General features: G+C 41.5%; 3 protein-coding genes and 1 pseudogene across 6 annotated transcripts in view; 1 reads left to right on the top strand and 3 right to left on the bottom strand.

The window, feature by feature from the left end:
• Window positions 1-1,454: 1,454 nt before the first annotated feature.
• Window positions 1,455-18,397, bottom strand: LOC109469345 (annotated as a pseudogene).
• Window positions 9,581-15,855, top strand: LOC109469344. 4 transcript variants are annotated; one of them, XM_019767851.1, is made up of 9 exons: window positions 9,581-9,809; window positions 11,205-11,406; window positions 11,689-11,771; window positions 12,350-13,681; window positions 14,145-14,376; window positions 14,583-14,729; window positions 15,157-15,397; window positions 15,591-15,631; window positions 15,717-15,855. In XM_019767851.1, exons 1-8 carry the CDS (start codon window positions 9,696-9,698, stop codon window positions 15,604-15,606), a joined length of 2,367 nt encoding a protein of 788 aa, XP_019623410.1. In that variant the 5' UTR covers window positions 9,581-9,695; the 3' UTR covers window positions 15,607-15,631; window positions 15,717-15,855. The 4 variants fall into 4 exon arrangements, with proteins under 4 accessions (XP_019623410.1, XP_019623409.1, XP_019623412.1 ...); XM_019767853.1 differs by adding an exon at window positions 10,853-10,899 and having other exon boundaries at window positions 9,712-9,809; window positions 15,591-15,855; XM_019767850.1 differs by having other exon boundaries at window positions 15,591-15,855.
• LOC109469054 lies at window positions 15,873-17,269 on the bottom strand. The gene is made up of 2 exons (XM_019767440.1): window positions 16,722-17,269; window positions 15,873-16,494 (listed from the first exon to the last, which is right to left on the bottom strand). Exons 1-2 carry the CDS (start codon window positions 17,267-17,269, stop codon window positions 16,329-16,331), a joined length of 714 nt encoding a protein of 237 aa, XP_019622999.1. The 3' UTR covers window positions 15,873-16,328.
• A 4,551-nt stretch (window positions 18,398-22,948) lies between the features above and the next one.
• Window positions 22,949-27,154, bottom strand: part of LOC109469053 — a 21,932-nt gene continuing 17,726 nt past the window's right edge. Inside the window, exons 6-9 of the mRNA XM_019767439.1 lie at window positions 27,119-27,152; window positions 25,070-25,214; window positions 23,746-23,953; window positions 22,949-23,351 (exon numbers count right to left, since the gene is read on the bottom strand). Coding sequence (XP_019622998.1) covers window positions 23,137-23,351; window positions 23,746-23,953; window positions 25,070-25,214; window positions 27,119-27,152 — 602 coding nt within the window. The 3' untranslated portion in view covers window positions 22,949-23,136. The remainder of the gene's footprint in view (window positions 23,352-23,745; window positions 23,954-25,069; window positions 25,215-27,118; window positions 27,153-27,154) is intronic.

Genomic DNA, 27,154 nt, shown 5'->3' with positions numbered 1-27,154 from the left:
GCTGACCAAAAAGTCCTCTTCTTGGAGCACATTGTGCACCGGCAAAAAACGCCCCTGCAGTATGGGCAACATAACACTTAGTACACCCTAATATTGTGTCATAAACGCTTTGGTAAAGCTATGTTGTATACCATTTAGTTTTCAGGGAATAACCTATTTAGACGGTTTTTGGCCAATAAAATCGCATTTATGACGTCATAATGACGTCATATAACGTCATAACGACATAAAAATTGTAGATATAATAAATTTTACTAGTACACCATCCTCTGAAAATTTGGTGGTCATACGACATACCGTTCTCGAGTTCTGGGGGGGGGGGTCAAATGAGCCCCCCCGTCCCACCAAGCTCAAAAAGCCCCGCCTACGATAGGGTTAAGTCAAAATTACTGATTTTTGCAAAAGATGCCTGTCATTAACCCATTGCTATGCCAACACGAAAAAATTATTATCTCATTGCTTTGAATTTGTTGGCAACACTATTTTAGGAAAAGTTACTAAGTTTGGTGGCATCAGCCTTTCGGACGTTATCTTACATCAACTTTGGCGCGGACATTTTTAGCCCACCCCTGTCTAGATATGATTAAACAATACAGAATACTACTAATGTAATGTAATAAGTATGAAGTGATAAGAAACCTCTGAAAAAAACTAAACCAAAATCATTGTATCTTGTAAAGAAACCTTACCTACTCTTTGTTGTGAAATTTATTTTAGATACATGTAAGAAAAAAAGCATTTTAACTCTTTACGACTTAACCCTATTCACACCAGTTTTTTTTCCATGCTGGGACGGGGGGGGGGTTAAGTAACGCAACAACCACTTATCTGTGGGCCACAAAAGTCTCCAAGAATGGTGTAATAAACACGTTATACGACGTCATAATGATGCCATTTAGGTGATCACAATTTTTTTCCGTAAAACACAACCAAACTTAAAAAAAGTATCTATGGTTGAATATTAAGGTCTACTAAGACTTATGTTGCCCCTGGCAACAACACTGACGTCAAAATGACGTCATGCAAAATTAAGTTGACGGTCATCTTGGAGAGTCAATCTTGAATTTTTAAAATTACATATATTTCAAAATAAGACCTCAAAACCTAATGCAAATGGATCATTGATATTCATATAAACGTTTTATGTGAACAATTCGGAGCTGTGATAAAAAAATTAGTGAAAAAACGTGGTTACACGACAGCTAACGGTAAGATCCGATATCTTGGATTTTGACCAATAACGTCATCAAATAAGCACATAAAATGAATACTTGATTATATAACTTATATATATTTATATAAGGTGGTATTAATGTGAGAAAGAAGGAAGTGTAATTTAATATAAAAGCTAGAAACGAAACACCATTTAGACCAAATGAAATTGTTCCAAAATATATCTTAAGGAAAAGTCACTAAATGTGATGTTTCTAGCGCAAGCCGTTCAGGCGCTATTTAGAAGAAAATTGGCGTGGGCTTCAAAATCCCCCCGGTCTGAATAGGGTTAAGATTGGAAAAAAATCACAAAATCACCTTTCTTCAACAAAGGCTCTGTTTCGTTGTACAGCCATGGCTTCATCTTTACTCAAGTGGTAGCGCTTCAAATTCCCCCTCAACCGAAAGAGACTTAATGTTTTGCGAACTAGATTGTGACTTACTAAGAAATCCTTCAATGTAACAATGTTGCACATACTCGTGCATTGAGCAGTAATACTTAATCATCTCACACTCCGTACTGCAATATGGCGTTGAATAGAAAATCCCATTATTTTGGACTTTTTCATCTGCGATGAATCCCTTTAATCCGTCTTGGTACCTGCTGTTTCTGTCCCTGATCAAGTAATAGTAACACTGATCAGACATTTTTAACAATGTGCAATATTCCGAGTCGATCTCAAAGGCCGAATTCCATTGAGTTTCCGAAATGACAACTGGTTTCAAAACTGAGTAGTCTGAGTTACAATGAACTCTCATCTTCGATTCAACCTCACGGAAATAGGCCAGTTCATCGAGAAAGGCATCTCCCTCCATTTCAATTTTCTTCCACAGCGTCTCGTTAAAGTATTCGTAAAGAGCAGAGTCCACAAAACCCAACTTCTTGTGATTTTTACTCAGTCTTTCTGGGAAAGAAGTAGCATTATGTTGACAATAGAACTTGTAATTGTTTAGGTACAAAACGTCCTTTAAGTCCCAACACATCAGACGCTTTAACAGCACAAGTGATTCGTCGAAGTGTTCTGCTATCATCACGAGGTCAAAGTCACGAGATATCTTATCTATAAATGATCTGGTAATATTGACGATCTGTTTTTCTGATAAGATGGGGGAAGCAGATCTAAGGAGAATCCTAGATCCACAGCCATTGGATTTTTTGTCGGGGATAGTGTTGGGGATTTTGTTTTCATATGATCGTAAAAGACAGGGTTCACCGAAAACTCTGCTGATGGATTTAGAGCAGTATTGTTGAATGTATTTTTGTTGGTATGGAATGTGAATGCACATTTAAAGTGCTGAAACGGTTCTCTTAGTATTGTGATGAATTTGGCATCTGCCGTAAGTAGGCGAATGATGTCGGGGCGACTGTACACGCTGCGATATGTAAGTATATCGTGACTTTCTCCTTGTGGTGGCATTAGTTTTTGTGGATCCAAAAGGCCGTAAGGATACAAGCCATCCACATCTCTTGATCTATGCTGCACGAATGAAAGTTTCCGCAGATAGCCAAATCGTTGTAGAATCTGCATTACGGTGCTGCTTTCGGATCTGTCCGCCTTGATAAATGCGAGCTTTGTTTTAGCGCTGCAGGCCGGAGGTCTTCGGTGGTTCCTGCAACCATTAAAAAGACGTTCGAAAGCTTTAGTACCAACATACTAGTATGTATTTACTCTCACCTATTAACTCTCTGGCTAAATGCGGACCCCATTATGTTTTAAGCATATGAGTGGGTATGCAAATTCAGGTATAGAAAATTCAGGTCCAGGTCTGGATCAGGTTCAGAGGATCTGGTCCAGATCTGGACCTAAACCTGGACCTGATTATTGTACACTAGCACTATATCATATTTTGGAGTGCGAAACACGAGTACAGATCACTCAGTAGTGTGTTATTCATTATAATGACGTTGTACAAAGTAGATTGAAGCTAAAAAAAGTTACAGGAGAGACAAACATGGATTTAGGCCAACCTAGTTTGATTCAGGGTAATTTTCTTTACCTGCCATGGTCAGATTATTTAAAGATGTGTGTACAATCTAAAGAAATGTACATCAGTTCTCATGATCCGGTTTTCGCGTTTCGGTTTTTTTTACTCGGTTTCTGAATGCCGTCCCGGTTTAACCCTATTCAGAACAGGCTTATTTGGGCCTGCCCCCTGTAACTCAACAATCACTTATCGTATGGCCAGCAAATTTTCAGAGAATAGCGTAATAAGAATAATGTATTACCGCAATTTTTGGAATGCAATTTCTTCTTCTTTTCACATTGCTTAATTATTGAATCAATCCACCAATGGGCTGATAGCCCATTCACATTGCGCATTTACTGGAAACATCCGCCCCTCCGGGGAGTGCGGTGGAGATGGGTCCCTGAAGCAGTGGGCGGGAAGAAGGTCGAAGCCAGCTTGAACACAGCAGGCGCTTTTGATTCCCCCCACACCCCTCCCTGATAATCATAAGTGGATATGAAGGGACTTGTTTTCATTGCGCGACTCCGGCACTGCTCCATAACTCATTAAGGATGATCCAGTGATTACGCAGTGTGAATAGTATACTAGCTAGGGGGTGGGGTTGGGGGTGATGTCAAATGGTGATGTCAAATGGTCATCGTCGACTCGACGGACGAACAATATAGGGTTGGGGGTTTGTGAGTTTTAGAATCGGTTTACTGAATCGGTTGTTTGTACAAGATGGTGATAGATTGCTTATTATCAGAGATTTATTTGATATATGTTTGTGGAAGTATAGAATATCAATAAATAAAGGTTTTGCTTTATTTTTTGATTGATATCGGGGGTAATGCACCGAATGAGATCACCGATTAACGTTTCTGCTGAGTTTACGAGCGTACATACATATGCCGATCTTTATTAGAGGAATTGGACCATTATTGATCATTATTCAGAGGATCATGAAATCACAGCATGAAATCACACGACAAACAATGCTAAAATCTGTCAGAAGAGTCTTCTGTTAGCTCTATTGTGTTATCTAAGCAAAAGGCCCACTCACAAAGATGTTATTTATCTCTCCCTAAAAATCATTGTTAACTGCTGTGCGCAACATATGTCGCGCGGCACATATAGTACCATCTATATTACACCCTGTATAGGTACGATTTGGGAATATTTCTCGTGCAACGCATCACACCGCAGCGAAACGCAACGAATGCGGAAGTAACTATGCCACTGCAGGGCAAAAAAAATTGGGGGGCTATGAATGATCTAATTAAGACATGACATTATTGGAAAATATTGTGCCAGGAATGCCAGCAGGACAAGGGTTAATAGTGCTTTCATAGTGAATAAGCAATTTTGATAACATCGACATTTTTAACCAAAAAGTGAATATTTCACCCGAAATAAAGGGGATAAAAGATTTTCTTGTTGTGATCGTTAAAATATGTCTTATATACATCACCTTTCAAAATTTAGTTATGTATACATCAAAATTTACTGGCATATAACTGCTAACGCAGCCAACCTCTAAGTGTCACATGTCTTAACAGGCCTGAAATCAGTCACTTTGTTTAACCTTTAGATTTTAAAAATGGTTTACAATAAATATTTCACGAAGGAAGGAATCATGGCTTTTGATTTGCATAGTTGTTGATCAAGTTGTGTTTTTTTTAACATGACGCCACGCCACACGACCCCAGTTATTGCTCCGTTCAGTTGAGACAAATAGTATTTAAAAAAGCCAGTAGTATATATATATATATATATATATATATATATATAGAGAGAGAGAGAGAGAGAGAGATACACATACATACATAGATTGATACATACATAGATTGATACATACATAGATTGATACATAGATAATAATTTTACTCATTAAATTACATCCACAATATGTGTACCTTAAGGAGAAAATGGCGCTCCAAGCCCGCGGTCTGTCTGTAGCAGACGTATCATTCTGCCCAAGTAGGATTGATTCCGCCACATGGCCATACATCAGGAAGTAGAGGTACAAGATAAATCCGAGGGAAAATATGGCAATGGCTGCGATAGGCTTCGAATTTCGTCTAATTCTGACTCTCGCCATTCTTCTCTTTTTCCTACATCGCAAAGATTATTTAAAAAAGGATTGTATGTAAGAAGTAAAAAGTAAGAAAAGAACAAGAATCCATTTAATCCATTTAACAAGATTGCAAACCTCCATGAAATATATGAGTTTTTGTGTAAGTTTTTTTATTTGTCTACAGGACTATGGAAATAAGGTCGTAATTAGTTTAATCTAGTTTTATTTATGGTTTTATAAATTGAAATGACAATATTTTTCTGCAAAATTCCTCTCCTTTGTCATACTTCATTTCAACATGTCCTCATTAATTATGCAGATGACCTCTACATTAACATAATATATGCATAGTGGTGTTAACCTTTAAGTAACTTACACATGTCACAAGGTATAAAATTCCGATCATTCACCAATAAGGAGTCAGAAAATTTTCTCATAATTTAGGCGAATTCAGTTGCATAATTGGTATATGTTGATGTTCCGCCTACCACATATTAAATAGATTACATGTGTAGCAGTACCACTATATAAAACACCGAAATTATAGAATTTCATTAATTATGCAAATTAAGTCCTCATTTGCATAATTTACATTTAATTTGGTACATCTCTCTCTCAGCTACCTACATTGCATAAATCATGAAAATACGTTGTTCCTATCTGGACTTATTGGCTTTAAAAGTTTTTATCAGAAGCTAACCTGCAGTTCTAGAACAAGCTGTTAGGGGGGCCAAACTTACACCACTTGTTTCTTTCAGGATAAGCTACCTGTCACCAAGAAACCAAGACAATAGCATGTTCAGGACAAAAGATACAAAACGGAAGTTCTGCTGCATTACCAATGTAAACCACCAGGAGGCCAATATTTGACCTTGACCTTCGTCTTCCTATGACCTACCAGCATACCTAATATCATCACAATCTATAAAGGCGTTATGAAGTTATGCTGACTACAAATGTGCGGAAACACAAACACAGACAAACACACACACACACACACACACACACACACACACACACACACACACAGACAGACGCACCAAACAAGAGGTAATTATCAGAAAACAAACGCATTAACGGCAACGAGGATACGTAATTAATTCTAATTTACCGTTTCAACGTGTTTCTCTTTGTGTCTTATCATCCGGACAAAGACAAATGCTGCATTAAAACTGATATTGAACAAGAAAAACTGAAATTGAGCAAAAATAAAAACTGATATTGAACAAGTTTGAAAGATAACTTCAGGGAAATGGTCATGTTCTAAGTCATTTGATTTGATTTGATTTGATTTTGTTCTAAGTCAGATTCGCCATGGGATTGGGCTCGTTTACTGGGTTTACTCGTTGCCCACCCACTCGGGGACTTTCTGTCCTCCTCGGCTGTCGCCTCGGGAGTCAGGCAGTCCCCTTGTGGGCGGAGCAACACTATATCCCAGTAAACTCGCCTGGCCCATGGTCTATCTAGAACTTAGGACAGGACGCCGTAAAGGAACATTTAACTGTGACCAATACAGCCGGTTGGCGGGTCTACATCGGCAACAAGCCACACAGGCTCCGTTTGAAATGTGACGCCAGCTGTTTTAAAGTTGCGCAAAAATGAGAAACTGTAAACGTAGTCGTGAACAAGTAGGCGCGCCAGAGGTAAGTTTATGCCTGCACTGCACTTCGTGAAGAAGATTGTTTTTAAAATCGTTTGTATGTGTATGTGTAATCTTTTTCGCACTGTTTTGCAGATTATGCACGATAAAGTCCGAAGGCATGGTCCGTGGTTCACGATTTTTGGCAGGCAGGTTGTCTTAGTGATGGGCATTGTAATAACCAGAAATGGGCCTCGTGGGGGGGGGGGTTCTTACGTGACTGGAGCTGACCTTTTGTGTTTGCGTTTTTTGTTGTTCGTCAGATAACTCGGAAATCCTTAGGTGGTTGTATATGATTTTCAGTGGGCAAGTCGCAGTTGAGAATACGGAGATCAAGTTCGGATATTGGCCTCGTGGGGGTTCCCATGTCATTGAATTTGACCTTTTGTGGTGGTCGTTATTGTTGTTAGCGGGATAATTCGTGTATCTGCAAATGGACGTTCACGATTTTTGCTGAGCAAGTTACCGTTGACGATAGGAAGATCAAGTTCAGAAAAGGGCGTCGTGGGAGGTCCGTACGTTACTGTAGTAACACTGGTCACTTTAAATTTGGAAAAGACACCAGCAAGCCCAAGTATGGAATTCCAGGCAGTTAGCATTATGGAATTATTACATTTTCTCATTAATTATGCAAATTTAGTGTCAATTTACATAACCAATATCTCTCGTTCTCAATTACATGTCACAAGCTTTTATAGTCCTATAATGTAATGCAGCGGATTTATAGAATTTCTCTATTTATTATGCAAATTACATCCAGATTTGCATAATTGCCGCATAATTATACCAGGCATTGCGTAAGCTACCTACATACCAAAAATCACGACGATCCTTCCACCGGTTCTTGAGTTATCCTCTTTTGAATATTTTCAAACAGATAGCCCTGCAGTTCCTGAGCAAAACGCTAGGGGGCCCAAACTCACGCCACTTCTTCCCCAGCAAAAGAGCTACATACCATTTTAATTTCGTCACCCCAGCATGTGTAGATCATGAGATATCAAAACCGGAAGTTCAGCTGCAGTACCATAACAAGCCGCTAGGGGGTCCAAAATCTAATCATTTCTAGGTCTTATCAAGACCTACCCATCTACCAAATATCAAGATCATCCATCTAAGGTTTCTCAAGTTATGCTGTTGACAGACGATAGGCTATTAAAAACTCATCTGGGGACCTGGAACCCCCAAGCTATCCGCTACTGGATACCGGGATGGAGATCACAAGTATTTAAAGGTCAATAACAGGTCAAACCATGAAAAATGTCACACTTTTTGGCCATATTTTAAAAATATACATCCTTCTGTCCTTCTTACCAGAAAACTGGGCCTTTCTGAGCAAAATTTGCCCCGGAAAACTTCGACGCGGTAAAAATTCCAGTAGGGTGCACTTCACAAATACGAAAATCGAATATGTTTGAGAAAAAGGCACAAAGTACAAAGTATCTAGAAACCAAAAAAATCCTGTCGGCGTATCTGCTCGTAACGTACACTTTGAAATCGTCCTCTACGGACGTGACCTGAACTGCAGCCGACTCACCCGGAAAGGCAGTTGCGTAATCCGGCGCATTTATACACGAACTGCAAAACCTTTACAATTCAAATCATACAGTCTTAAACCCGATACATTCCTACACCACACAGCACAATTTACGTCTGGCTGACGCTCTTATCAGGCTTTCTACATAGCCTTCAAGTATATTTGCTGTAATACTTTCTATGCCCGCGTCACAGACCCCGGGGGTCGCTCATCAATACTGTGTGCTGGTACCATACAGCATTTTCCTATCAGGAACAAGTGGTGTGGGTTTGGTCCCCCTAGCAGCTTGTTCTGGAACTGCAGGAGACCTTCGGGCGAAATCTTTGAAAGCCAATAAGTCCAGATAGGAACAACGTATATTTCATCAGTTTTGGTAGGTAGGTAGCTGAGAGAGAGAGATGTACATAATTAAATGCAGATTATGCAAATTATGACTTTATTTGCATAATTAATGAGGAAATTCTATAATTATATTGTTTTACATTATGCTACTTTCATACATGTAATGTATGTAACCTATGGCAGGCGGAACATCAACAGATACTTATTATACAAATGATGACCTAATTTGCATAATTAATGCGAAAATTCTATGATTTCTTAATGGTGAATGATGGGAATGTCATACTTGGGACATCTGTAAGTTAATCAAAAGTTAACATCACCATGCATATATTTTGTTAATGCACGGTCATTTGCACAATTAAAGAAATTTACATTTACATATCAAGCCCAGATTTAATGGAGGTATGAAGTCTTGGAACTGTTTTCCGTTGATTTTCTCATGGCGCATCCTGTTGGGGATCCGGGGGATGAAACTCCGTACACACTAAAATGATCATGATTGAAATATTTTGACATTATGAGTCCTGAAACTGCTGTTCGCCAATCCGAAGCTGGTCCGTTACGCCAAAAAGTGGTTAAAGTGGCTCTTCAGATACACATACACCATACAAGATACATTGCATTCGAATTGGATTGAAGTGTTACGTGATTGGAGCCCGCCATCTTGAACGCGGAGCCACTGCAGCTCCTACGTACATCTGCTAAAAGAAGGAAACTAAAAAGTCTGTACAGGTTAGAGGCTGAAAAATATGAAGAATACGTTTCTTTAAAGGAGTTCTGAAGTCCAGCCAGAAGTGCTATTTTCCGACAGATATTATTTTTTTGAATTGAAAAATGAATATTTTTTAACAATATACGCTAAGACACCCATTATGCGCGCAAGTATGAAAACGTATCGAATACAGCATAAACTCTCCGAATAGCCTCCAAACTATCCCAGAATGCACCGCGCTATCCCAGAGTCGTGCTTGGGCAAAGTTAGAGAGAAACTCGTCAGATGTGAGAGGACTTCAACTTCTGCGCCCTTTTCGCTACCAACAGTCAGGATTCACAAGGTATGTATCATGCAGTGGATTTAACACACATTTTTGAAAATGTCTAGATATGATATGGGGGTACAATGCTATTTCTAATGATATTTTGCACGACATGAATATAATTTATCTCAGGGCGTGCATGTCTGTTTATGTCTACGATGTCTGTGTTTTGTCCGACAAAATTGACGAAACAGAAATAATTTCAGGGGCGATAAGAAAAATTATCCTCGTTTCGTGTCCCTAGATGTCTTGTCTACCGTTGGCCTTCTTGATTTCCTTATCGCCCCTTGTTTATGTCGTAAATATTGACGATGAAGTGAAGTGTACATACCGAAAGAAAATAGCCGTGGCGGCCATGTTTGTTTTGGTTGTTGTTTTTCTGGTCGACCATTCACCGAATGCCGTGCGGCCACATGAAACGGCGTAACCTCTGTAACTCACGAGAAATCATACTTGAAGTGAATTCCCCTGTATCTTTTCAGTAATCGGTCTTATTGGTGGGCTTATCATCCCCGGTTTATGCCAATAACATTCACGTAGATTGTTCACATGACATGGCGTGTATGTCTGTTCATGCCTACGATGCATGTCTATGTTTTGCCCGACAAAACTTACGAAACAGAAATAATTTCAGGGGCGATAAGAAAAATTATCCTCGTTTCGTGTCCATAGATATCTTGTCTACCGTTGGCCTTCTTGATTTCCTTATCGCCCCTTGTTTATGTCGTAAATATTGACGATGAAGTGAAGTGTACATACCGAAAGAAAATAGCCGTGGCGGCCATGTTTGTTTTGGTGGTGTTGTTTTTCTCAGATGCCGCGCGGCCACATAAAACGGCGTAGAACTTCTGTAACTCGCGGGGAATCATAATTGAAATGAGTTTCCCGGTATCATTTCAGTTATCAGTCTTAATGGCTTGTATGTTTTCTATCGGTTTCACACAAAATATTTACGCTGACTTGAATAGTTGAAATGTATTGTACATAACATATGCACTGCAGTGAACTGACATATGAATAACTAGTACTATACTTACAAATCATGTTGTGCATTTGTACAGGAATGGAGCGTTTTTTGCGGTCATCTGGGAAAAGTCCTGGCAAGACGGTACATATTGAATTATTTTAATTAAAATAGACATTCTTTTTAGTAGAAACATTTTTAATTTCACAGTAAAGACAAGTGGCAAACTGAATGTGTATGATTCATATACTGGTATGTGTTGCCCCCTTTTTTATCTACATATTATGTACACAAATTCCAATTTGTCCATTCATTGTCCAGTTTGAAAAAATGTTGGTCAGAAATTTCATAATTTGTAAGAATCAAATGTGGTAAAATTCTTGAACCATGGAAGATAACTTCTACTGTGATAGTGTATGGTCACAATTTTTTTTTATTCCCAACTTTAGAAAGTTGTCAAAAAGAAAAGACACCGAGAGGCGTGGTCCAGAAAAGAGACAAGAGCTCTCATCCAGTTTTGTTCCCTGCCCTGTGAAGGGTGTTGGGACCCGACTGTGTCAGAGGGGTGGCCAGGGACAAAGTCCTCACAGTTCTGGTCGAAAGCTGTGAAATATGTGAGGCAGCACGGGGAAAGTACTACTCTGCGTACAGGTTGGTGACACTAATATAGCCATCTATTTACTGACTAGTTTGTAGAAAACCAATGAAATACCCACAGGTTCTTGACATTTCGCTTACCATTATGGCCAGGGTGAAATGCTGCAAGTCTGTTGGTAATATCCTCAATGCTGCAAGAATATCTCAGTTACCTAGTGAGTTAGTTACAATACTAGTAATATCCATGTTTTCTGCAATATAGAGAATATTTATTTCAACATTCTTTTTACACTGATAGTAATATTCCCTTGTTGACTTTGGTCACTTTCACTTCAGAAACAGCTGTCCGGTCACATGTCAACAAGTACTTGAATGCCCGGTACCCAGAATGTGATGGGGGCAGATTGGCAGCAGAGAAGGTATGTACATGGTATATTATTATCGTGATGTTGTGATGCATGTAATTTTTTTTATCATCATTGATATATGTCACATATTTGTCACATTTGACGTGGGATATATTGTAAATATGATCTTTCCATGCCATAGATTGTAATTCTGGTCTGTCCTAGAACAATCCAATGCTCTCTTTGGAAAGATTGTGCCCTTACGAGTAGGACAGATTGGAATTCAAGTATGATTTTGGGCCTGCCTTGGTCTAGGACAAATAGGAATAAGCCCGTAAGCCTATCTCTGCTGAAACTGATTAAAATGATAGTTGTGAAATGGTTTAGTCCAATTTCCAAAAACATTTTGATATAATAATGTCTTCCTACTCTTAGTACAAGTCTAGCTTGCCCTGAATTCCAATTTCTACTGTGACATATTATGAATATATTTGAAATTGGTTTGATTTTATATTTTTTTGCTGACAGTAATTTTTTATACAAGACTTGGAATGGTCTGCATATCCTGCTTATAATGTACATAGATTCAGTGCCTCTACCCTGGACTGCATTTTGTTCATTTTGTCTTACCATGTCATTGTTGTTTTCAGGCCTTTTGTGATCCTGTACCAGGGTGCAGTACTACACCTGATCCAGTCAGTCCGGATTCTTTCAATCTTGACCTGCCAAGGACTCCTGCTTCACCATGTAGCCACTCTTCTCTGCTGGGAAATCCACTTTCATCAACACCCATGGATTTCAGCACTGTTAGCCATTCCACTCTGCTGGAAAGCCCCATTCCAACACCCATGGATTTCAGCACATGCACAGTTAGCCACTCCACTCTGCTGGGAAGCCCCCTTTCATCAACACCCATGAACTCAACTACAATTCCAGGAAGACGGAACGTTGCGACACAGACGGGTGAGGATGAAGAAGAGAAGGTAATGTCATCCACTCCAATCAAGGGAAAGAATCCCATGGACATGTCGTTCACACCTTCATCCACGTACTCAACACCAGGAAAGAAAGATGTGTCATGGTACCCTGACTCTGACCATCAATCATCCTCAGATGATGAGGCAGAAGACCTATGTCAGATTGCAGAGGAAGAATGTTCCCTGGATGGAAAACGGTTCATTGTGTTTGGGGAGAAACTGAAAGAACTTTTCGAGAACTGTCGTAATCCTGAGTGTGGTAGACCTACCCTCATCAAGTCAACAACAAAGGGTTCTGCCCTTTCCATAACCCAAACGTGCCCAAAATGCCCTCCGCGTACATGGCGTTCTCAACCGTATGATAAAAGAATGGCGCGTGGCAACCTGCTCATACCGTCAGCCATCCTGTTCACTGGAGGATCCATATCGAAATTCATTGACTTTGCAGATGCGCTGCAACTACAGGTTTTCAGCCAGAAACACTTCTTCAACATACAGAGCCACTATGCAATGCCGGTAGTAGATGAGTACTACCTCTACCAACAGGACTTGGCGCTGGACTTGTGTAGGGGTGGACCGGTAGATGTCATTGGGGACGGCAGATGTGACAGTCCTGGTCACTGTGCCAAGTACTTGTCATACACACTCATGGAGGAAACGACTGGCCTGATCCTGGAGCTGGTGCAAGTCACGGAAACTGGGACATCACAGTCCATGGAAAAGGAGGGCCTGGACAGGTGCCTCACCTTCCTGACAGACCCTGAAGGACAGGACATAGATGTTCAGTGTGTCACAACTGACAGGCACAGAGGAGTGGGCGCCCTGATGAAGAAGGAGTACAGAGACATCGACCACCAGTTCGACGTGTTTCATGTGTACAAAAATGTGAAGAAGAAGTTGTGTGGGAAGGCTAAACTCAAAGACTGTGCTGAGCTGACAGAGTGGACCAAGTCCATTTGCAATCATCTGTGGTGGTGTGCAAAAACATGCGGAGGGAACGCAGAGGTTTGTTTCTGTCCTTGATCTTTAATTCTCAAAATGTGTTCAAAATAATAGTCTTTTAGATTGTATATGTAAACTTGCCATTATACCATACGTGGCCTGATATTGAATGATCCCAGAAACTTTACTTACACTTTCATCAGAGTGATTCTTTCTTATGTTGCAGTAGGCTATGTTGCCTTATAATAGAGGCTTCATCAACTTTTTATGTTTCTTTGATATACATATATCTGCTTGTTTCTGGCATAGAATCTTTTGCTGAGTAGAACATAGTTCAGTTATGGAGACTTTTTTAGAAGTAGACATTCTGACTGAGGCTCTAGTTTTAGAATATGTTGTCTTTCAAATTCCCAGTTTCAACAAGTAGCCAAACTAACTCTTGATAAATGCCTTGTAGGGGACAAAGGTACATTTATTTGTGTACGAACAGACATGAGCATATTCCAACCAGATTATTTGATTTCAGTGTCTGAGGGAGAAGTGGACCTCCATAATGAACCACACAACCAACGTCCACAGCTGGTCTGGAAACCAGTTCTTCCACGCTTGTAAGCACAAACAGGCCACACAACGCCAGGAGGAGACAACAACAAAATGGCTCAAGGTGGACTCGCCTCCTCACAAGGCGCTGAAAGCAGTTGTCTTTGAGAAGGCACTGCTAAGAGACATGGGCCAGATGACGAAGTACAAGCACACCGGTGGGTACAGTATTTTCCTTTATGTTTTTGTGGACTATGGTTATATGTAAACAGTATCTATACTTTCAAGAATAAAGAATGATATTCATTCATTCATACCACTTTGTCTATGTTACAAATACATGTACCGTGCGAACCATCCTCATCAAAGGTTTTGATGAGGTTGTTATGATCATTTTGATTGTATTGCTTTGTCATTTCTGCAGGTCAGCTGGAGGTGTACCACAATGTGGTGTTGAAATATGCACCAAAGAGGCTGCAGTACCCCTACCCTGGAATGAGGGCACGTCTGCAGCTCTCAGTCATTGACCACAATGAAAACATTGGAAGGACACAGGCGAAGACCTCACGAGGTCTGTGGTCTTTTTTGTGATTCAGCTCAAATGTGGTCACTAGCTATGTGTATGGCATGTTTGTAAATATATGTATACAGGCCAGGGTGCGGGGCATTTTTTCACAGCGTGCATTGTATCCCCAAATCATGACCACAGCAGGTCTGGTATTCTTCCCGAAAAATTTTGACTTGTATTGTAACCCTGGCACATTATATACTGCTTATTGAGCGACAGATTTTGTACAGATATGTTGACTCTCTTTTATGGCTTTTCTCTAGAATAAAATTTTCATTTTTTAAAACAGTTTATGAAGGGTGACAAGATTGTCCCCATAGAAAACACCTCTATACTAGTTGAAAGAGTGTAGGGGGATAAATCACAACCTATTGGGTCCAAATCACAGTGGAAACTAGAATGTTAGAATTAGAATTGTTTTTTTTTATAGGAGACCTGAGGCATAGGCTGGACTATAGCAAACGACAGAAACGGTTTGCTATCAAGACTGTCTATGAGAGAAAGGACTACACTTTCCGCCAGAAGCTGATGGAGGCAGTGCTGCAAAGGCGACAGGACGGGGAAGTGAGGCCAATGCGTCGACGGCTTGACCTGCCAGCGAACATCGCCCCTGTACCACGACCAGACAAGGCAGAGGCTTTGGCACTACATAGGTCACGGTTTGCAGATAGGTGAGTGTTGCAGATACATTCTTTTTCTAGTGCATCCTTTAGTAGGCTTTACCATGATGTCTGTAATATGTGATAAAAGCTGTTGTGTGATTACCATAATTCACTTTTTTACACTTTCTAACTATACATGATTTCAACAATTATTATATGATCATGAATGTATTTTCTTATTATTTTTCTCTTTGTCACACAGGGAACGACACACTTAGAAGACAATGTACGACTCTGAAACAAATGAGTGGAAATCGGTACATTTGTATTGGATGCACAGTTCTTATACTATATAGCAAGTCTTACACAATGTACGACTCTGAAACAAAGGAGTGGAAATCGGTACATTTGTATTGGATGCACAGTTCTTATACTATATAGCAAGACAGTAAAACATGGTAATTATTTCAAGTTGAAAAGTAAAACTATAGTTGTATGTTCTGGTTCATTGTTATGTCAGATTCTAATGATTTATGATGTCTTATACAATGTACGACTCTGAGACAAAGGAGTGGAAATCGGTACATTTGTATTGGATGAACAGTTCTTATACTATATAGCAAGACAGTAAAACATGGTAATTATTTCAAGTTGAAAAGTAAAACTATAGTTGTATGTTCTGGTTCATTGTTATGTCAGATTCTAATGATTTATGATGTCTTATACAATGTACGACTCTGAGACAAAGGAGTGGAAATCGGTACATTTGTATTGGATGCACAGTTCTTATATTATATAGCAAGACAGTAAAACATGGTCATTATTTCAAGTTGAAAAGTAAAACTATAGTTGTATGTTCTGGTTCATTGTTATGTCAGATTACGGCATTCCTCATGATTTATGATGTCTTATACAATGTACGACCACTATTTCCAGTTGAAAAGTTAATTTAACCAAAAAAAAAGGGATGTGTCTGAAGCTCTGAATTTGTCTGCCCTCGCTACTCATCAGCCTCCAAAAATCCAACATACACTCCATCTGGACTTGGGTACTCCTCCCGGATCTTCACAACTGCACAGGCTGGTATCACCCGTCTCACAGCTTTCCCCAGCCTCCGTTTGTGCGCCCAGCAGGTGAACTGCCGATAGGCAGATAACCTCAGGATTCTGGAGCATACGAAAAGAAACATTTTCCATCAAAATTTTCAATTTCTTGACAGCAATTTCGTGTACAACAGTAACGAATAGAAATCAAGACTTTATAAGAATTCAATGGCTTACAATGCCGGTCATCAGTTTTCTAAGTTATAGCAGAGACCTTGGTTATAGCTAGAGAAACAATGACAGAAACCAGATAAACAAATTATCAAGGAAGAAAGGTAGATGACATTTACCTGTTACTGAGAGGTTCTCTGACATCTTGCAGTCCGAGATTCGCCCTCTGAATCAGGGCAGTCTTCAAAGCTGCCCTCATGATGCAAAGGGGGTGGAATTCTTCGTGGAGCGTGATGCATCTGAGCTCGTCCGGACCCACGCCAACGCCTCTACCGCCTCCATCAAGGTTGGCCTCGTCAACGGGTTCAGTGAGTTCGAGGAGGTCATGGCAGCACACACATTCTCTAACGGTAGGCAATATCCGGCAGTTGCCTCCACAACGGCACCAAACTTGGAGTTGGCCCGGTCGTCTCCGCCAGCCTTCCGTCTCCACATCGACGCCGTCCCAAGCCGCAATCGGCACTGCCGCCCCCGGTCCAACAACGCCGGGCACACCGGCTTCTTCTTCGTCATTCGGAGCCTCTCCCGGCTCGTACTGCGGCTCGAAACTGTACGGCTGAATGTCGTCAGTATCTAGGGAGAGATCACTGTCGTCAGAGTCCGATAGCGTGTCATTCTGGCTGTCATTTGCGTAGTCTGATGCCGAGTCTGACTCTACGTCCGCCATGACAGTTCTGAATATGAGCATTGCGTAATCAAAGTTCCCGGATGTAGCAGCAGAGGGTCCGCATGGGGAAAAACGATATTGGTATCGCTTTGCAAAACACGCGCTGCGCAAGTCGCGCAAGCAAAATATTGTAAAAATTCGGTAAATTATGTGTTCAGTGAAACCCAATCTATAGGAAAATAGCAATTCCGGCTGGACTTCAGAACTCCTTTAACATGCTGGTTGACCAGGATAGCCTTGAGCCGATGTTTTGCAAGGTTTAATATTCACTGAAATACTGCGATCCCACTTGATCCTAACTTTAGTAGCTTGTTGAAAATGTATTACTGCATGTTTTCTATCTATACTTGATTGGCAATGTATCCATATCACACAAGGGCAATTTTAACTGTACTGTGCATAAAAGACCGAATCAGTTGTGGTATTTTTAATTGATGACGTCACACTAGGGATGCAAGTTGGAAGCCAACTTGCGTTTTCTCCCGCTGTTAACTAGCGTCTTGTATTTCCTCCTTGACGTGGATCAATTTTGATTTAAATCGGACAAAATTAAAACGATTCGGAGTTTTAAAAAAATGATCCAGATTGATAAATTCTGATGTTATTCAACGCTTAGGGGCATATAATTGGCTGTACCATAATGTTTATGCGCTTGATGTAAATCGCCTCCTACTTGCAGTATTTTTAGTATTTCAGTATTTTTACCCCAATGTGCTAACCATAGTATGTCAAGAACACGAAATATTTAAAAAGGCTTTTACGTTGGTAACAGAAAAGCACGCACGCACTAAGATACACACACATACATGTACACACACCAAACAGAGAGAGAGAGAGAGACAGAGAGAAAAAGAGAGAGGTCTACACATAAACGTGCACATATATAGCTAGGTTTCCGCCAGTTGAGTTGGTACAATCTCCGGACTGATAGTTTCCAACATATGTAATTCCTTAACAAAATGCATATAGATAAAAAAAAATTACCGACTTTTAAAGATGAAAGACTTGGTTCCTACCGATAGTCCGATACCCTTTCTGCAAATGTTCTTGTCTACCTCCGAGTGGACGAGACTTCCAAGTTACCTCTCCCTGAGAGGTGTCTAAATATGTATTCGTGGAACCAGGCGCTAGCCTGTTATTTGTTTGCTTTTGTGGTTCTCCTGCATCCGTGTGTAGTTCCTATTTAAGTTCAAAATATCAACATTTCGGGTCGCTCGAAGTCTAACTATGAACTCATATTACATGCAGAATTAAGTATAAGAGTCATATGTCAAAAACCATTCACGTTTAATTTAGCTTCCCAGGCACATTTTAGGATCTTGCAACGTTAAGCTTTGGTCCCAATTAGAAAAAAAGGGCCCTGGCGGGTATTTTGTAACAGTGGGAAGAGATAATAATTTTTGGTTGCCATGGCTACGGGTTTCTGACGGGCATTTGTTTGCAAAATTTTGTAATTTTTGTTTCAACGAAAGATTTTTATTATTGATATCGTGGGGTCGTGTGACGTGCGCGACTCGGAATGAAGAGGTCCCGGGTTCGATTCCTGATATGCCACCGATTTTTTGCCCTTGGGAAAAGCACTTTCCCCACTTGACTCAAGTGAAAATGAGTATTGTCCAGTATTCGTTTCTTTGTGCGGGACACAACCCCAGCAACAGCTGCCTCTGCTTCGCGTGCATTGCATTGTTTCAATTTCAATAAAATGAAATCAAATCAGATATAGGCATCGTTACAGAAACAAACTTACCCCATATAAAGTACGGATATAGGGGTACACCCTCTTTTACCGTTGTCGTACTGGCCTCGGTTGGGTTAAGGCGCCCTAAGCTGATATTAATGTTCGAGTTCGGGCGTGTGTCTGCATGATGGCCACAGACTTGTGATGATGTTCCACCATGTGCGATATAACGTCATTCGAAGAGAACGCGTGTTCGAATCCGGGGTTACCGTCGGTCATTTGTATGTTTCCCCTGTAAACCCGCGTTGTTACGCATTTTATTCACGGAGTATGACTTAAACGGATTTACGTGCAGTTGAAAACAACATAATTGATCTTTAGAGTAATCCATGTTTATGTATTATCACTTTCTTATTAAATTTGTCAGAGGCTATTTTGCACAAATTTTGATCTTTTCTTATGCTTCGGTCCCATTTGAAAAAAAGGGCCCCTGCCGGGTAGTTCCCGGGCTGATTTATGGAACTTTCGGGCGTGACCCCTAAGTGGCCCCGCGGGACACCCTGCGGCTACCGGGCTATTTGTCGGCCCGGTGGGGACCCGAGAAGAATTTAATTCTAACTTAAATTCTACCCGGGTCCCACTGAAAAAAAGACGCCGTGACCGTGCCGACACCGACAGGTACCCCTCCGGTTGCCGGCAGTCCACCGGGACACATTTGTTACGTCATAGACCAGATGAACAGAATAAAGGTGTACACTTCGTTCCCCGGGTAAAAAGTGTGACGTCATATATCAAATGATCACAACAAAAGCGTGAATTCTGCATTACGCATAGGTCAGTACAAGACATCGTCAGAGAATCTGCCGGGTGCCTGCCAGAGACCGACCAAAGAGGGTGACAAAATTCTACTGAAGGAAACTTTTAATTGTGACCATGACAACCGATGCTCGCCCGACTTCTGAGCCCGACCGGGGCCGGCCAGGGCTACATCCCCGACGGGCACCAGTGCAATTGGGACCGAAGCTTTACTGGGGCGATCTTTCAAAACCAAAAATGGCCAAAAATAGCTGTTTCTTGTGATTTTGACCCAAAACTTAAACATAATACCCATTAGCCTCGGACAAAGATACCTTGTATGGGCTTGGCTCTCATCTTGTAGAATATAACGATTGATGGTGTTATTACCGCCTGCGCGTAAATTCATGAAATAAACGACTATTTTCTTTTAGCCAAAATGAGTGTTTTTAACCCAAAATCCAGGTGATGAAAATCTGAAGTGCCCATTATTCAATGCGTTTCAAATACAACTAAAACTGTGCGATGCGACCAAGCTATCAAAAGTTACAGGCATATGTATAGAATACTACTTTCCCATAAGCCTAGGCAACCTTAACCCAACCGACGCATCCGAGGCGTGGGCATAGCAATTTATATAAGAGAGACTTTACCCGAAGAAATTTTTTGATTTTTAAAGAAACTCCTAAAGAGCTAGAGTGCCTATGGATTTTAGTCAAACCTCACTGGTCACCTAGGTAGGGACATTACAAATCTAGCTATATGACATTGTGTTGTTTATAATCATCCAAACAATCCACATCAGGTTATGTTATGTAACTACCTCCTCAAAGGTATTGACAAAAGATTAGCACCAAATATCCCCACGGAGGAATATGTCTTATGGGAGATTTTAACAAGTTCGAAACCTCGCCCGTTCTTCATGGTAGCAAACTCAACCAAGTCGTCAAACACCACAGTAGTATATAGTCAGCAGCAGACGCCCGATTTTCCAGGCTCGGTCAGGCTCGGTCAAAGGTCAGGGGTCACCGTCATTATGTTAACGAGTATGCAAATTTTTGTGAAGGATATGCAGATGCATGCAGGAAAATGGGGCGTCTGCTGCTGACTATATACTACTCAACACACTAGGGGAGGGGCAGTCCTTGACCTGATTATTAACATAGGCCTTTCCTACTCGGTCCAAAGGCCACATGGTCTGAAGCTACCCCAAAACCAATTCTCTTGGGAATGCACTCGTGGAGTTTTCCGCATTTTTGCAAATTGATCGTAATATACTGCAAAAATGCATCCACCCCTGACGCGTCGCCAAAAAAGCCCAGTCTAGATAGGTTTAAACTTACCAAACCCAATCAGCCTCTCCTTGATATGCACTGAGTAAAATTGCTAATATTTATGACATATTTGTATATAATTCAAGACACAATGTTTGGAATACTAAACGATAATAAAAGTGGACTTACTTAATGTGCAGAAAACAGTTCAACGAAAAGTTAAAAAGAATACGCAGACGAGTTGGATTTTTACCACACCCTTTCGAGTGGCCTCTGCGAGGTGTCTACGTGTAACTGCGGCTGATTCGTATCTCTAATTTGTTTGTTGTTACTACCGTGGTGTATGCAAATCACGAACTGTGCGTAGCAAAACGCCACAGAAAAAACTTGCAGACATACAAAGCTCCCTCCTTTATTTCCCCGTCTTCACGCTGATCAAGGATTTTGCGATGATCGTAGTAGTTCAAAAAGGAATCTGTAGCAGGATAAAGAGACTTTTTTTTACACAAAACATGCATCGTGTTCAACTCAGAACTGAGACAGCCCACCCAGAGCTGTAAAGACAAGTAAATTTGTTAGAGACCGAAACCACATGCACACCCTTTGGGGCCCAAAAAGGGTAGCCCATCAAGGTAGCCCTAACCCTAGCCTAGCCCATTTTTTCTGGATACCCTTTTCTGTGCAGACGAGGAAGGTATTCGCGCAGACGAGGAAGGTATTCGCGCAGACGAGGAAGGTATTCGCGCAGACGAGGAAGGTATTCGCGCAGACGAGGAAGGTATTCGCGCAGACGAGGAAGGTATTCGCGCAGACTAGGAAGGTATTCGCGCAGACGTGGAAAGTACTCGCGCAGACGTGGGAGGTATTCGCGCAGACTAGGAAGGTATTCGCGCAGACGTGGAAAGTACTCGCGCAGACGTGGAAGGTATTCGTGCAGACAAGGAAGTTTTTTTTCTGTTCAGACGTGGAAGCTATTCGCGCTGACGTGGAAGGTATTCGCGCAGACGTGGAAGGTATTCGCGCAGACGTGGAAGGTACTCGCGCAGACGTGGAAGGTATTCGCGCTGACGTGGAAGGTATTCGTGCAGACACGCATGCCTGTACTTACGGGCCACCGTAATATGCCTCGTGGTTGTTGTACAAAGTAATATGTTAAATCATCGTTACGTACCATTGAGACATTCTTCTTACAGTATGCTTTAAACGTGGCAAGTCTGCGGGATTGTTCCTTCTCAGCTTCCGCTATGTTATCCCAGTCGTCTTAAAAAGAAAGTTACACGTTTGCAAGAAAAGGCGCGTATGCTACAAGATGTTTGGAAGATTAAGACACTTGACAATGTTTGGCAAAAGAAATAGAATTATCAAAAATATTGCTACCATATCATAAGATCAAGTACATTCCGGCTATTTTCCTTTAAATTTTTATACGTAGGTCGACTTTTTACATTAAAGGTTACTTTTAACATCGTTTGTGTATTGACGATACATGATATCGGACAGTTTGAATATGTATAACGTCATTTTCTGACGTCACTAGTATTGCTATGGACAACATAGCTTCTAGTAGACCTTTATATGATATAATACCATATCCTTTATCCCTTTTGTTAATCTTGTGTTGTATACCATTTAGTTTTATAATAATAATCCATCTAGATCGTTTTAGGCAGTGTAATTACTGTTATTCTGACGTAATATGACGTCATAACTGTGATTATATTGGCCAAAACCGTATAAATAGGTTATTCTCTAAAAACTCAATTGTATACGACATAATTTTAAGAAAAAGGGGTTTATAATAGAATACTACGTACGGTGTACTGACTTATTTTGCACATAGGAACACTAGTGAGGTCATAAAATGACACAAGAAAAATATGCTAAAATGCAGTTTCTTGAAATTCTTGCACAATTCATGGACAAGATTTTTTTCTTGGGTGAAGAAAAATTTTCTCAGTGGAAGAAAATTATTCCTCTCTGAAAAAAAAATTGCCACTTTGGTAGTGTAGCTTCTAAAAATAGACTAGCAGTACTGTAATGATAACATTGTCATTGTTGCCATACAATGTACCACAAATGTATATATATATATTCATGCATTTATTCATGCATTCATTTTATCACTTCAAACAGTTGTCTATACTGACAAGCTCGAAGCCCGAGTTTTCGTACAGATAGTCCATGAGGAAAGCGGAGATCATGTAGCTGTCGGGATGATCGCTGTCCAGAGTGAGAATCCCGCCGTATGAGATCCGTTCGTGCAGAATCCGGAGCGCCTTGGGTGTCCTTTCCACGTCTCGGAATCGGTAGTAGTTTTCTTCCGTCAACAGCGTGCCTGAAACAAGCATAGAAGTATGAACCTGAAGTGTTACTGTGTCACAAATTCATAAATATGGCCACTGAACTGAACACTAGCCGAACGCCCTGCACTCATGGTTTGGAGTAGGCCGGCGCAACGTTGGCTGGTGTTCGGTGAATTCGGCTGGCGTGTTTCAAGTATTTAAAACATTCGCCGCGTTTTAAATGTTCAAAACATTCGGGGGCTGGTCGGGATGTTCGCTGATACATTCAGCAGAACGCCAATCATTCGTTTCGGGGGTCAAATTTGACTAAAATTTAATTCTAATCCGTTTCGACTCGTATACAAAAAGGTGGGCGTGGCCTAAATCTGTTCGGACTGTAGAGTCTACGAACAGCCTAACGGTAACACAAGAATAGCTCTAACTTACCAATGTTCGGAGGAAACTTGGTTGTCGATTGGATGATTCTCATTCCCCTTCTACTAGCTTCATTTTTCACCTGATTTGACAGGCTACTCGGATAGAAGTAGGCTGGTTGCAGCCCCGCTTCTCTCATCCGCTGCACGGCCGAGATCATTCCCATCCGCACGACGTTGGTGTTCTGAAGGTCCCAGTGATCTTCTGGAAAGGGTGCGTTCTATTGGGAAGATTTAAACAGGAGATTAAACGAGTACGTTGGAACACCTTTCTAATTATGCTTACCTTCACAGAAGGAAACATATCGTTTTTGCTCTGTTTCTTCTTCTCCATCTGCAAACAAATAAGGTCAATTACCCGGACCAGACGATTGTCACCAGGGTAACTGTTGTTGTGTTGGATTACATTTATTATGTAGCAGATGGCAGACCAGGGTTAAGCTAAGGTCCCAATTACGCCGGTGCCCGTCGGGGATGTAGCCCCGGCTGGCCCCGGCCGGGTTCAGGAGTCGAGCGGGCATCCGCTGTCGTGGTCACAATTAAAAGTTTCCTTCAGTAGCATTTTGTTAGAAATTTTGTCACCCTCTTTGGTCCGTATCCGGCAGGCACCCGGCAGGTACCCAGCAGATTCTCTGACGATGTCTTGTACTGACCTATACGTAATGCAGAATTCACGTAGTTGTTGTGATCATTTGATCTGTGAGGTCACACATTTTACCCGGGTTTACAAAGCACACACCTTTATTCTGTTCATCTGGTCTGTGACGTAAGAAATGTGTCCCGGTGGAATGCCGGCAACCGGAGGGGTGCCTCTCGGTGTTCTCACGATGAGATCACGGCGTCTTTTTGTCAGCGGGGCCCGGGTAGAATTTAACTCAGAATTAAATTCTTATCGAGGCCCGGACGGGCCAAAAAATAGCCCGGTAGCCGCAGGGTGCCCCGCGGGGCCACGTCGGGGTCCCACCCGAAAGTGGTAAAAAACAGCCCGGGAACTACCCGCCAGGGCCCCTTTTCCCAATTGGGACCTTAGCTTTAAAGGGGCTGGTCACCAACACCCGCGGATCCGGCGCCCCCCCCCCCCCCCGTTCCACAAATTTCTGGATCATATATATATATATATATATGAATGTGTTTGAGTAAGAGTAAACAGGTAGTATTTTGTTAGGCTAGACCGTGTAAAGGTAATATTATGCATTTAGTTTGCAGATATTGCCTTTCTAGTTCAGAGGTGTATCTTTCGAATAACACTCTACCTATAGTCAGTGTTATAAGTGGAAGTATACGGAGGTGCCAGGTGGTACCTTAGAATCAATGTCGCACTCTGAGATAGAACATACCTCTCGCATCCCTATGGTGTATGTCTGTGCCCACTGTGTGACCAGGTCTGGATATTCCTGCACGAAGTCCCCGTACACGAACAGAGTGGCCGGCATGTTGCTGTGGTGCGCCCGGATAGTCTCCACCAGCTTGTGGGCCGCCTTCCTGTTTTATTGTTGTTGACATGTATTCACGCAAAATATACACAGATATGTAAAGAAATTTTTCCGTCAGTCTTAAAGACTACGACTGTGCTCACTGGCACAGTTATTTTACAGATCGAATCAAATTTAATTGCCAATATCCTACAAAATTCTCGCTAGTTATCATCAAAGAATGTCACGTTGGACAAGCGTCACCTTAGACAAACGGTAGGCTTTACATACTAGTAGGCAAGTCACTTTTAAAATTTTAACGTCTATGAGGGGAAATCGGGACCGAAAAAAAGGGCTAACGCTTCGGCAGTTTGATTGTGCGTATCAATGGGTACTTGTGCACTAACCTGTTCATCCCGACCTGTACCGCCAGGGTAAGTTCTGTGATAACTTGTGTACCGACCTGTTAATCCCGACCTGTACCGTCATTGATACGTTCTGTGGATAACTTGTGTACCGACCTATTCATCCCGACCTGTACCGTAATGGTAAGTTCTGTGATAACTTGTGTACCGACCTGTACATCCCGACCTGTACCGTAATGGTAAGTTCTGTGATAACTTGTGTACCGACCTGTTCATCCCGACCAGTACCGTAATGGTAAGTTCTGTGATAACTCGTGTACCGACCTGTTCATAACGACCAGTACCGTAATGGTAAGTTCTGTGATAACTTGTGTACCGACCTGTTTATCCCGACCTGTACAGTCAGGGTTAGTTCTGTGATAACTTGTGTACTGACCTGTTTATCCCGACCTGTACAGTCAGGGTAAGTTCAGTGATAACTTGTGTACCGACCTGTTTATTCCGACCTGTACCGTCAGGGTAAGTTCTGTGATAACTTGTGTACCGACCTGTTTATCCCGACCTGTACCGTAATAGTAAGTTCTGTGATAACTTGTGTACCGACCTGTTCATCCCGACCTGTACCGTAATGGTAGGTTCTGTGATAACTTGTGTACCGACCTGTTCATCCCGACCTGTACAGTCATGGTAAGTTCTGATAACTTGTGTACCGACCTGTTCATCCCGACCTGTACCGTCACGGTAAGTTCTGTGATAACTTGTTTACCGACCTGTTTAATCCCGACCTGTACAGTCATGGTAAGTTCTGTGATAACTTGTTTACCGACCTGTTCATCCCGACCTGTACCGTAATGGTAAGTTCTGTGATAACTTGTGTACCGACCTGTTCATCCCGACCTGTACCGTAATGGTAAGTTCTGTGATAACTTGTGTACCGACCTGTTTATCCCGACCTGTACCGTAATGGTAAGTTCTGTGATAACTTGTGTACCGACCTGTTTATCCCGACCTGTACCGTAATGGTAGGTTCTGTGATAACTCGTGTACCGACCTGTTCATAACGACCAGTACCGTAATGGTAAGTTCTGTGATAACTTGTGTACCGACCTGTTTATCCCGACCTGTACAGTCAGGGTTAGTTCTGTGATAACTTGTGTACTGACCTGTTTATCCCGACCTGTACAGTCAGGGTAAGTTCAGTGATAACTTGTGTACCGACCTGTTTATTCCGACCTGTACCGTCAGGGTAAGTTCTGTGATAACTTGTGTACCGACCTGTTTATCCCGACCTGTACCGTAATAGTAAGTTCTGTGATAACTTGTGTACCGACCTGTTCATCCCGACCTGTACCGTAATGGTAGGTTCTGTGATAACTTGTGTACCGACCTGTTCATCCCGACCTGTACAGTCATGGTAAGTTCTGATAACTTGTGTACCGACCTGTTCATCCCGACCTGTACCGTAACGGTAAGTTCTGTGATAACTTGTGTACCGACCTGTTCATCCCGACCAGTACCACCACGGTAAGTTCTGTGATAACTTGTGTACCGACCTGTTCATCCCGACCTGTACCGTAAGGGTAAGTTCTGTGATAACTTGTGTACCGACCTGTTCATCCCGACCTGTACCGTAATGGTAAGTTCT

Source organism: Branchiostoma belcheri, unplaced genomic scaffold (genome assembly GCF_001625305.1).
Source record: "Branchiostoma belcheri isolate BF01 breed outbred unplaced genomic scaffold, Haploidv18h27 scaffold20, whole genome shotgun sequence".
Lineage (NCBI taxonomy): Eukaryota > Metazoa > Chordata > Leptocardii > Amphioxiformes > Branchiostomatidae > Branchiostoma > Branchiostoma belcheri.
Note: the sequence above shows the minus strand (reverse complement) of the source record. Positions and strands in the feature narration are given on the sequence as shown.